Source organism: Loxodonta africana, chromosome 22 (genome assembly GCF_030014295.1).
Source record: "Loxodonta africana isolate mLoxAfr1 chromosome 22, mLoxAfr1.hap2, whole genome shotgun sequence".
Lineage (NCBI taxonomy): Eukaryota > Metazoa > Chordata > Mammalia > Proboscidea > Elephantidae > Loxodonta > Loxodonta africana.
The window spans coordinates 16,347,163-16,360,071 of NC_087363.1; the positions used below are offsets into that span (position 1 = coordinate 16,347,163).

Consider the following 12,909-nt stretch of genomic DNA (forward strand, 5'->3'; position numbering starts at 1 on the left):
ATAAAAATTCATAGTCTCCATCATTCAACCCATACCAGTTACTACTCTGCATTCAGCACTGTGGGTGGTACCATGGCACACAGAGGAGAGAGTACTCGTTCCCTGCATTCTAGAGATTTCCTCATGGACGTTCTAGATGGGAAGATAAAGCACATACACACAGAGAATGTAATCTGGGTGTTTGTTTAGGCCACACTCAGAAAGACCTCAACACCTCTGGGAGTCAGCTATAGTAATTCAGAAAGATTTCATCATGCCCTAGACTACTAGAGTTCCCTGCAGGCAAGCTCTGTGTCAGTGCTGAGCACCATGTCTGCTCCACAGACCAAACACATTCAAACACAGCTGTTATGTTTGGTGAGTGAATGAGTGATTGGTGTGTGGGAACCCCCTGGTTTGTTCTTAGGACAAAACTGCCTTCAGGCTTATGGCTGCCTGCTCTGCCAACCTGGGGCCAGCCCTGTGGGGCAGGTGTGGTAGAACTCACCATCTTCACACAAGGGTTTCTCTTCTTCCAACTGGTGACTGCTTTGTTTCACTAGTACTTTCACTCTGATTTGAGTTAAAATAGGGGCCTGGAATAATATGTGGGTGCTTCTGGAGTATTGTGCTTTCCTCCCTGGAAATATATCCAAGACTTTGGGCTCCTGGATCAGTGAGATTTAGGAAAACAGAAGGTGGAATAAACCTCCTACTTGGTTTTCTTTTGTTCACGTGTATTGAACATTAATGCTATAGACTGTGTGGCTTACGAGCCTTTGCCGAATAAGAAGAAATTGTTTTTCTTTTATTTTCTGTGAAGGTACTTTATGTTGATTAAGTTTGTTCTGTTAAATATCCTTTGCTTGCACTGGACTTTTCTTTGTGTTGATTTTTTGCTTCATTTTTTTGTTTCCATTTCCCACGCTGTTCAGTTACTGGATGCCAGGAGAACCAAGGTTTGTCCACTCTTTGCAGTTCCTTTGTTTTGCTCTGCACAGCTCCACCTCCTCCTGTGTTTGAGTGTGTCCATTGTGTCTGCCTTTGTTCCCTTTTGCTTGCAGATGCAGTAATCCTGTTTACTAAACCTGTTCCTAGCTTTATTTGTTAAAAAAAAAAATGAAGTCCTTTTTTGTGTCTACTTGTAGTGGATGCTGTTATTTGCATTTTTAAACGGACATGCATTTATCACGGAAAATAATGGATAGTGGAACTGAGAACACCTTAGGAAACAAGGAATGCTGAGTCTGGAGCGTTGTGGGCAGAAAGAAGGTGTGCGTGTGAAAGTTTCCCTCTAACCCTTTCCACTTCCTAAATTAAAACTCTGTAGATGAATCGTTTCCCTTGTGGCTAACACTAATCTCCTGTTTCTGTGTATGTGTCCATTTCTCTTAAGACATTTGGAAAGCATCATTGAATTAATTCCCCTTCTCCTTGTGCTGTCCTGTGCTTCTGAAGTCACCGTGGAGGACTTCCTGCCTGGCCCTCGGGACCTCATGATTAACATCTCATGTTCATGGTGTGGTGGCAGCAAATAGCCCTCGGCAATGGGATTGACTTTGTCTCCCTTCTTTCTCCTCTCCTGCTTCGTCTTTCTCATTGCAGCACCTGCAGCTGACAATCCAGGCGCTTCAGGATGAGCTGCGAACCCAGAGAGACCTCAACCACCTCCTGCAGCAAGAGAGTGGCAACCGAGGGGCTGAGCACTTCACCATCGAGCTGACGGAGGAGAACTTCCGGCGGCTCCAAGCCGAGCACGACAGACAGGCCAAGGAGCTGTTCCTGTTGAGGAAGACACTGGAGGAAATGGAGCTGAGGATCGAAACGCAGAAACAGACCCTCAATGCCCGGGATGAGTCGATTAAAAAGCTCCTGGAGATGCTGCAAAGTAAAGGTTTGCCGTCCAAAAGCCTTGAGGATGACAATGAACGGACACGGCGGATGGCTGAGGCTGAGTCTCAGGTCAGCCACTTAGAAGTGATTTTAGACCAGAAGGAGAAGGAAAACATACATCTCAGAGAGGTAAGCACATTCAGTCTGTTTCCCCAAAGCCATTTTTCTTAATGTTCAAATATGTTATCAGGATATTTTTACCAGTTGGGCGCTATGTCCAGCCTTAAGAAAATCCCCTTCGGTATCTGTTTCATAATCCTCCTGTCTGCTAATCCCCTGTAAACTGGAATATTGCATTTTTTTCTCTTCTCACCACATGTATGTTTCATCAGTATTCGACACGTATACAGAATCCAAGTGTGTGCTGCACAGGTCAACTCTAAGCTGTCTACAGTTGCTTTCCCCCAGATGGAGCTTTTAAGTAAGGTGCAGTTTAATTTCTAGCTGTTTATCAGCTACTTTCCCCCTAAAGGAACAAAATGAATAGGCTGTTAGCAAAACAATGGGCCTAAATATCTTCACAGCTGAGCTGGGGGCAGGGTTTGCAGGAGGTAGAGCTCACGTATGCTTTTGGAAAGAAGGGCAAATGCGCAGAAGAAGGAACCGTGTGATGAAATTTGAATGTTTTTGTTTAGGATAATCTGTGTTTGCATTACTGTAGAACTGAGTGTCCCAGGTTTTCTAAGTGTGCATTTTTTTTTATACACAGTAGGTTAAATTATTTGAACCTGAGGTAAGACCTTCAGAAGTGGCATCCCTGGGCTCCTACCACCATGGCACGTTGGGACTCCCAGATGTCTAAGAATATGTGGTTGGGTAGAGCTTAGAAAAAATGTGCGTGGAAGCCAAGGTTTGAAAATTTTGCAGCAGTCCCTTGGCACTGTGGTGGTTATGGATCTCACAAGTACCATGTAGGTGAAACTGCTGAGGGAAGACATAGATCTCACAGAAAATAAATAGTAAGCGTTAAGATGGCATTAGATGTATTTTCAAACTATTCCGTGGCAATAAATGAAAAATTACAAAATCTATTTGCTTTTAGACCAAATTAGATTTCTTGGCATTAAATATTTGTTCAGATAAAAAAAAAAAATAGGCAGCCTTTATTTTGGGTCACTAGTTTTGAAAACATGACTTCCCATGTTGGGACTTGCTAATGGAAATGTTCCCAAGAATTTTCTGTGATGTCAGTTGTATTTGCTTAGAACATTTCAACAACCTTTAGTGTCTTCAAACTTTAATGCCCTTCTCACTTATTTTTTCTTGCTTTGCTTCCATGAGACCTTGACAACATGCTCAGGCAATTACATGGCTTAGTTTCATATTGAGGTTTTTAAAGAAATATTTTGGTGGGCCTGGTCTTCCTGTCCATGCTCCAAGAGGGTGAATATTGTGGGCACCCTTCTAAGATGGTTCCCAATGATCATTCTTCCTGTTATTCATGTCCTTGTGTAATCCCCTCCCACTGAGTGTGGTTTGTACCCATTGACTTGCTTCTAACCAACAGAGTAAGGCAATGGTGATGCAATGTGACTTCCATGATTAGGTTACATAGGATTGTGACTTCTGCTTTGCTGGAAGACTCTGTTGCATTCTCAGCTTGGATGCTTTGATGAAGGAAGCTGCCATGTGGGAGAGGCCCACATGGCAAGGAACTGAGGGCAGTCTCCAGCCAACAGGCAGCGAGGAACTGAGGCCTTTGGTCCACCAGTCCACAAGCAACTGAATACTTCCAGCAACCACTTAGTGAGCTTAGAAGTGGATCCTTCCCCAACTGAGCCTTCAGATGGGATGGCAGGTCCTGGGATGACATCCTGATTGCAGACTTCTTTGAGATCATGAAGCAGAGGACCTCGTTAAGCTGATCCAAGAAACTGTGAGATAATGTGTGTGTGTTGTTTTAGATGCTACATTTTGGAGTACTTTGTTATACAGCAATAGATAACACACAGTGGGGCAGAAATTGATCCTCTGCCTGCTGTAATCCATAGCCCTTTAATCTAGTTTATGGAAGAAGAGTAATGATTACTGGTATGTTGTCACTTGTGTGTAGAGTGACTGTAGATTTTGAAATTTTGGTTATTTCAAAACTGTGATTGGTAGAAGATGATTATTATTGCAAAAAGCTGCTGCTTTATTTAGGAACAGTGCCATTAAGAAGGCTGTCTGATGTCACACAGTGAGCAAGTGATGAAGCTGGGGATTGAATCAGGCTGACTGCAGGGTCTGAGCTCTGAACCATTTCATTATGTCCTTCTTCTAGAAAAGCTCTTCTCCAGCTGTGCTCTATAGAATAGCATTGTATGGGATGTTGATATTTGTTGTTGTTGTGTGCCGTTGAGTTAATTCCAACCAATAGCGACCCCATAGGACAGAGTAGAACTCACCATCGAGTTTCCAAGTCTGTAATCTTTACGGAAGCAGATTGCCAGGTCTTTTCTCCCATGGAGCAGCTGGTAGATTTGAACTGCCGACCTTTCAGTTAGCAGTTAAGTGCTTCACCGTTGTGCCACTAGGTTCCTTTTGATACGTGTTATGAGAGAAAAAGGGCTTCAGGGCCAAGTAAACTAGGGGCTCCACAGAGCTTACTGCAGGACCTTTGGGCTTTATAATATATAAATAAATGTACTTTTTCCATTTCCAAGAAAGGAGAGCTTCTCAGACTTACTGAACTCACTTTTCTCTTGACACACTGATGTTCTTTGTAATATACTTTGGAAAGATGCTATTCCAGGAAATAAAAATTGTGCTTTTAATTTGCGACCTATAAAATATGTAATAATATACAAATAGTTGTTTCCCATAGCCAGATGACTGGGTAATTTCCTTCATTAGTTATTCTGTGAGGCAGAGTTTATTGTAAGCTATTTCCATATCTCTGCTGATTTTTAGAATGTTCTTCCGCCAGAGTATTTTTAAAGTTTTTTTTTTAGTGGAAAAATCTGGCTGGCTGCTTTTGGTATTAAATCATTAAGAATAACACAGCTTGAATAAAGAAGTTACCTGACCTCTGTTAATTTAAATGAATCTAAAACAGGATTTAAAATGTACCTGAAGGTTTAAGTTCAGTGATCTCTTTTTGATTATGCACAGTTTGACCAGGTCGGGGCGGATGGACTGCTAGCGACTTCATGATTTGTTCTCAGGCAGAGGTGCTGGACCTCACATAGACCCCACCTTTTGGAACTCTAGCCTTGTTTAGCTCATTGCTTTGGGAGACAGGAAGTTGGCGGGAGCTGCACATGGGTTGGGTTGGGTTGCTTTAGCGTCTTATTATCTCTTGGTGGTCTGAGAAAGGATGAGAGTGAAGCCGCTTCTCTGCCTGGCAGGAAATACAACAACAAAAGGGTTATGATCTCAACTTGGTTGGAAGACCAAAACCATTGCCCAGGAACTACAACTGATGTGCAAATGTGAGCCTAAGAGTTGGCTGAAACTCAGCATTACTCGCTAGAGGCGTCTGATGCATTTAGATACAGACTGATTTGATAAGACATTGTCGATGTGGTAAGAGTTTACATTGTTCTCTAGCTTTTTCTGCAGAGAACATACTGTTCTGTAGAAAGGTTTAGTAGTTCAGTATCCAAAACGTTACTGATCTCATTAAAGAAAAATGAGTCTATATACCAGGATTCTCTGGTACTCAACCTCTCCTTAGTATTTTTCTTGGCTGGTTCTGTAAAAGACAGTTGGGGGTCTTGGGACTCATTGACTGTAAGATGCCTGAAGGGAAGGGATATATGTTCTGCTGTTATGCCTGTTGATCTTTTCGGCTTCTCTCTTTGGGCAAAGTGACTTCCCTTGGTAGCAGGGGCAAATGGGCACTCAAATCAGTGGGAGCTACAGTTACTACTCCCCAAGCTAGCAAAGCCCCCAGGAGACTGGGGTCTGGTCTTTCCCTCTGTGCTGTGGACTGGCAGGGAAGAGGGCAAGGCCACACGAATTCTTGGTCTCTAGGCTGTCCTCAGGCCACTGGGGGATCCACCAAGAAAAGGACGTGACCTAGAAGTTCTCGAGCTCATAGACTTTTTACTGACAGCTCAAATCTCCCCCATAGAATCCCTGCCCAAACTTCTAAACTTCACCCTGGCCCCCTTCTCTGAAAACCATATGGCCTCTTTCTTTTTAGCACATGCTTGCTTCCAACTCTGCTGACAGAGCCCAGCCATGATTTTGCAGATGCTGGCGTTTCTAATTCTGACTCTATAGATCCGATGCATTCTATTTCTGTCAACAAAGTGTATCACAGAAATTATTCCCAAGCACAAGTGACCATATAACCATAACTTTTTACATACATGATGTTTTACAAGGGTTGTTTCCTATACTTATTACAGAACCTAACGATTTCTCCCTATTTTAATATAGTAAGTTTCTTACTTGATCAGAAAGTCCCGGATAGTACAAGTGGGTAAATGCTTGACTGCTAAGTGAAAGGTCTGTGGTTCAAATCCATCAGCGTCTCTGTAAGGGAAAGATGTGGCAGTCTGATTCCATAAAGATTACAGCCTTGGAAACCCTCTGGGACGGTTTTGCTCTGTCTTATAGAGTCGCTATGGGTAGCACTCGACTCGATGGCAATGGGTTTCTCTGACTTACTAACTGAAAGGTTAGTGGTTCAAATCCATCCAGAGGCCCCTTGGAGGAAAGGCCTGGCAATCTACTTCTGAAAAACCAGCCATTGAGAACTCAATGGAGTGCAGTTTTACCCTGATGCACATGGGGTCACCATGAGTGGAAATCTACTGGTGGTCTTAATTGATCAGTACATTCCCTCATTATTCCCAGGCCTCAGCTACTCTTGGTAGGTGCTCAGAATATATTTCAGTGAGTGAAAAAATGGTTTTAAAATACCTAGAGAATGCTCTGTGGTTTATTTTGCTAAAATTGGAAAGTTGCCTAAGGATTGCATAAGCTCCATGTTCTTTTATGTTTTCCCTGTCTTACTCTGTGTCTGTAGTGGAGTAGGGAGCACTGGTGATGCAGTAGCTAAGAGCTCAGCTGCAAACCAAAAGGTCAGCAGTTGGAATCCACCAGCTGCTCCTTGGAAACCCGATGGGTCAATTCTACTCTGTCCTGGAGGGTCGCTATAAGTCGGAACCGACTTGATGGCAACGGACATAGTGGATCAGAAGGTTCCAGAGTAACCTTAACTGGAATTCTCTTTTGATTAAAAAAAAAAAAATGTGTTGGACATTGTTGGACACGTGTTGAGTATCTATATGCAGGGTGCCGTAGAGTGCCTTTGGGAAGCTAGTGGTCCCATTCAGAGGTTCAGGTGGGCAGTAAGAGAAACAACTCACAGTTACTGAGGCTTATTCTGTGCCAGGTGCAGTACTACGTGAATACATCATCATCATCCCCATTACTCAAGTAAGGAAACTGAGGCACACAGAGGTAAGTAATTGTCCTTAACCACACATAGCAAGTGCTGGAGCCACCATCTGAACCTTCCAGTGTGACTCCAGTGTCTGCCCTCATCACCACTGCACTCTCCTGCTTCCTAGGGTGGTAGCTGTGAACCTCAAGCAGTACTAAAACGCTGCACAGCTAGGAGGCAGGAGGGCTGATGACCGCTTCCTCCATGGCAGAGCTGGTCTTCAGACAGGGAGAATCTCAGCACATGGGGATGGTAGGGAACCATGGTTGGGAGAAGATACGGAGTGAGTCAATCCATGGGGTGGTGATATGGGTTCATTTGTGTCCCCCAAAAAGATATGTTCAAGCCTGTGAATATGACCTTATTTGGAAAATGAGGTTTTGCGGATGTAATGAGTTAACATGAGGTCATACTGGAGTAGGGTGGGTCCTAATCCAATATGACTGGTGTCCTTGTAAAAAGATGAGAAGAGCCACAGAGAGGTAGGATTAGAGGCAGTTATGTTAATGAGACAGGACTCAATCTGCAGGATTAGGTTATATGTTGACTCAATCTCTTTTGAGATATATAAGAGAGAACTGAGAAGAGAGGAGAGGGACCTCATGCCACCAAGAAGGAAGTGCCGGGAGTAGAGCACATCCTTTGGACTTGGGGTACCTGCACTGAGAAGCTCCTAGACTAGGGGAAGATTAATTACAAGGACCTTCCCCCAGAGCCAGCAGAGAGAGAGAGAAAGCCTTCCCCTCCAGCCAGCCCTCAGAATTCGTATTTCTAGCTTCCTAAACTGTGAGAGAATAAATTTGTTTATTAAAGCCATGTACTTGTGGTATTTCTGTTATAAAACCAAAAAAATCAAACCTTCTATGGGGCATAGAGTTCCCAAGGAGCACCTAGTAGATTCGAACTGCCGACCTTTTGGTTAGCAGCCATAGCACTTAACCACCATTCCACCAGGGTTTCCATTATAGCAGCACTAAATAACTAAGACACCAAGGAATGCCAAGGATTCCCAACCATCACCAGGAGCTGGGAGACAGGCATGGAACAGATTCTCCCTCAGAGCCCTCAGAGGGAACCAACCCTACCGATGCCCTGATTTCAAACTTTTAGCCTCTAGAACCCAAACCAAAAATAACTAAATCTGTTGCCATAGAGTCGATTCCAAATCATAGCGACCCTATAGGACAGAGTAGTACTGCCCCATAGAGTTTCCAAGGAGCGGTTGGTGGATTCTAACTGACCACCTTTTGGTTAGCAGCAGAGCTCTTAACCCCTGCACCACCGGGCCTTGTTTAAGATACCTAGTTTGTCATATTTTGTTATGGTGACCCTAGGAAACTAAGGCACCTGGGAACCACAGCAGGTGTGGGACACAGTGAGTTTAGAGTAGCTGTTGGGAGGTGAAGGAAATAAAGCTGCATAGGTCGTTTGGTGTCAGACCACTGAGGGGTCTGACACAGGGGACCGGCCTTTGCTAGGTAGGCTCTGGAAATCTTTGAAGGCACCTGTCCTGAAGAACGGCACGACCAGAGGATGGCTAATTGGTAGTGGATTGGAGGGGAGAGACCACAGGCGTGGGGATAAGTTAGGCATGTTCTGTGACTGTTCAGGTAATGAAGGGTCTGAATCTGGGCGGCGACTGCAGAAGTTGAAGGGAAAAGGTCATCTCTACCTGCAGGCAACCAAAAAACCAGCTGCCGTTGAGGTGACCCCCTGTGCGTCAGAGTAGAGCTGTGTTCCCTAGGGTTTTCAGTGGTGGATTTTTTTGGGAGTGATCACCACGCATTTCTTCTAAGACACTTCTGGGTGAACTAACTCAAACCTCCAGCCTTTTGATTAGCAGCTGAGTGTGTTAACTGTACCACCCAGGGACTCCACCCGCAGGAGGGCTTGGCAAGTTCGGAGCTGAGTGCTGAGAGCAGAGAGGAACAGACTATGAAACCTGATCAGGGCAGTGGGCCTAGGCGTGGGCAGGTGGTGGGACAGTGGGCAGGTGAGATTCCTCAGTTGGAAGGGCTGGAGTTGAGGCAAGACCTTGGACATGTTGAGTTTAATGAAATCCTGGGGAACTGTCCCACCAAGGTTGAGAATGTGAGTGAGGAAATGATCGTGAAGTTCTCCTTAAGTGCATAAGGCATTTCTCACTATAGGTCACTTGTTTTTTCATGCATGCCTAGTCATTCGTGGCCACCAAACCCCCAGTGTGTGAGATTGTTCTAAGGCCTGCCTTGTCATTTACTTTTACCAGTACCGTGGGAAGAGACCTAGGAACTGTGTGCTTCTCCTTCCCGCCTCTTTTCTCAGTAAGTGTTTAGTTTGGAATATGGCATCTCTTAGATTACATGGGATTTTCGCCCACTGATGCCAAGTTGATGCAGATTCTCTTTGTTCTCACTGAGCTCCGTTTTCTATGAGCACTCTGTGCAGGATGCATACCAGCAAAGCATCTTTGAAGAGAAGTGCTCTCTCTGGAGCCCTGATCAACCACAAATCTGAAAGCAAGATTTGATCATTTTACCCTCGTGTTTCTGATGACACAGGGAATGTGTTCGTTTCTGTTCAGCACCATTTGTCTTATCTCTAAATAGTAAAAAAAAAAAATTGTAAAGCATTCTTTAAAGTTTGAACACTCGTGCTAATCTGGAATGGTTCAGGTTTTACCCCATATTGATTTTAATGAGTGTAATTGCCTGCTTTCTGCAGTAACAGAGATGGGGGAAGCCCCAGGGAGCCATTAGGCAGAAGACAATTTGGAACCTGCTGAGAATAGAAAGTGTCAGAGCTGGGAAGGCTGAGAGGGAGGGGGACAGAATGTCAGGAGGTCATGCTGGGAGAGACTCTGGTGACTGTCCTCATCCTCCTCATCCTCCTGCTTTACCCCAGATGTGGCTGCTCTTTGGAAAATTTTCTTTTGGTATTTGACATAACTCATTGAAAAAACAGTGCACGACAAATTAAACCTCGGCAGTGAGAAAATAAGGAGGCCTGGTGGCGCAACGGTTAAGCACTTCACTGCTAATGGAAGGGTTGGTGGTTCGAACCCAGCCAGCGGGTCCACAGGAGAAAAGACCTGGTGATCTGCTCCCATAAAGATTACAACCTAGGAAACTCTACTGGGCAGCTATACTCTGTCCTGTAAGGTCGCGATGAGTCGGAATTGACACGAGGTCACACAGAAACATGGAGAATACATTCCACGTGCTGACTGGTGTGGATACTTTAGTGATTTTGATGAGCTGTGGCAACAGGAAATTGAGACCGTCTTGGCTCTACCAAGGTCCTATCTCTCTTGAGTCAGAATAGTAACCAATACCTATATGTCTCAGAGGCCTTATAGTTTATAAAATACATTCTGTATTAATGATCTTTTCTGATGCTGCAAGGTAACCCTGCAAGGAACCTGAGGTTCAGAGAAATTCAGCAGTGATGGCATGGAACATTTTCTAGGCACTTTTTCTCATCAGCCTGTGCTAAGCTCTTTCCGGTGAGAGCCATTTATTCCTCCCAGCAGTGCTCTGAGGTCGCTGGAGGCTTTTCTGCCTCTCACACGGAGGGACCAAGGCCCAGAGCAGTGACGCGACTGGTCCAGCACCTCAGATTGAGTTGCGATGGAGTCAGGACTCAAATTTTGATCTGCTGGCTTTAGATACCTTGTTCCTAACAACTTCTAGATGTTGCTAGGAATTTCAGCTTGATACAGGGTAGACCAGAGATTAGAATCCAAGTCTTCTGTGAATGCAAGAAAAGATAAAAGAAAAAAGATACAAAAGTCTGTAATTTCATTTCTTGCTATATTTTATCAGGGCTGTAAATCTGTGGACTTAGCAAGCAGTGGGAAGGTTAAATATAGCCATGTGGAAGGCAGCTTGGAGTCTCTGGCTGCTGCAGACAGTTAATGCACTTGGTTGCTAATCAAAAGGTTGGAAGTTTGAGCTCTCCCAGAGGTTCCTCAGAAGAAAGGCCTGACGATCTACTTCTGAAAAGTCAGCCATTGCAAACCGTACAACACGCAGATCTGCTCCGACACGCATGCGGTCCCCATGAGCCAGCGTTGACTTGATGCAAATGGTGTAGAAGGCAGTTCAGGGTTAGGTCTTCAAGGGGTGTTTATAGCTCATGGAAGTGAAAGTCCTTGCTTAAAATACCAAGAATAGTACTGCACATTTGGGTCCTCCATAAATTCCTAGAGAATGGATGAATTTTTTTGTGAACAAGGAATAAAGAAAAATGTGGATGGACCTCTATCATTTCATCTCTTCAAAGTTTTTTTTTTAATGGTGATTTAGGTGGAAGTTTACAGAGCAAATTAATTTCTCATTAAACAGTTAATTCACAAATTGTTTTGTGACATCGGTTGCCAACCTCGCAATGTGTCAACACTCTCTGCTTCTCCACCCCGGATTCCCTGTTTCCAGTTGTCCAGTTCAAAGTTCTTAGTCTTCTTTTAAAAATGTTTCACTTCTCCGTTATCCCACTGCCTAAAAGAGATGCTTTGCCTTCCTAAACCAACTTTATTTTTACCTAGTTTTTGTTGGATATTTTGGATTTCTTCCCTGTGAACTGTGGGGCATTAAACTTGTAGTTATGACCTCCTAACAGGCACCCCTCCCCCATCATTGCTCTTTTAATTGGCTAAAATTTGGTAAAGCAAAATCTACTTCCCCACTTACTGTGGCTCTGATGTAAGAATGGCTTCTTTATCTGTGTTTCCAGTTTCGCATGTAGGTTGAAGGGCAACCTGAGCAGCCGCTTGCTGGTGATTACTAGCTGTGGCTTTTGGTTATAGTGGCTATAACTTATATAAAGAATGGATTAAGTCTTCTTTACTAAAGGAGAAATATAATTATATTTAAGTAGTTTTCTCTTGTGGAAAAAGGAAAAAGGAAGGTGAGCGAGGCTTTAGAGTATAAATTATAAAGACTTACCACTCATTTGCATCAGGAGTTGGCAAACGACAACCTGTTTTTTTATGGCCTGGGAGCTAAGAGTTTTTTTTTTTTAATATTTTTTAAATGGTTACATTTGAAATGGTTATGTAAGTACCTGTATAATATCCTCTACTTTGCCTCTTGGCCCGCAAAGCCTAAAATATTTACTATCTGGCCCTTTAAGAAAAGTTTGCCGACCCCTGATTAAGATGATAAGTAAATATTTTTTTGAATCAAGAAGTTTGGTAAAAAGCCTGTGTGCAATTTGTTATATTTAGAGCATAAAGTCTTACGACGTTCATGTTTAGCTCTTGAGTTTTTTTTCCCCTTAATGAAATGACAATATTTTTTGCTGTCATTTCTGCCCATTTTTCTTTTGCAATTATTTTATACTCATGAATTGAACCTACAGATTTGCAGCACACTGAGTGGTTATTCTGTAACCTGTAGTGTATAAGGAACCCTGGTGATGGAGCCCTGGTGGCACAGTGGTTAAGAACTTGGGCTGCTAACTGAAGGTCGGCAGTTTGAATCTATCAGCTGCTCCTTGGATGGGGGAAGTTCTACTCTGTCTTATAGGGTCGCCGTGAGTTGAAATCGACTAGAAGGCAATGAGTTTGGTTTTTTTTTAGGTTGGCAGCTCAATGGTTAAGAACTCAGCTGCTAACCAAAAGGTCGGCAGTTCAAATCCACGAGCAGCTCCTTGGAAACCCTGTGGGGCAGTTCTAC

General features: G+C 43.7%; 1 protein-coding gene across 1 annotated transcript in view; it reads left to right on the forward strand.

Annotated features, from left to right (window-relative positions):
* Positions 1–12,909, forward strand: part of ERC2 (ELKS/RAB6-interacting/CAST family member 2) — an 866,181-nt gene that overhangs the window by 166,836 nt on the left and 686,436 nt on the right. The window contains 1 exon segment of the mRNA XM_064275182.1: positions 1,585–2,001. Within this exon segment, the coding sequence (XP_064131252.1) occupies positions 1,585–2,001 (417 nt within the window).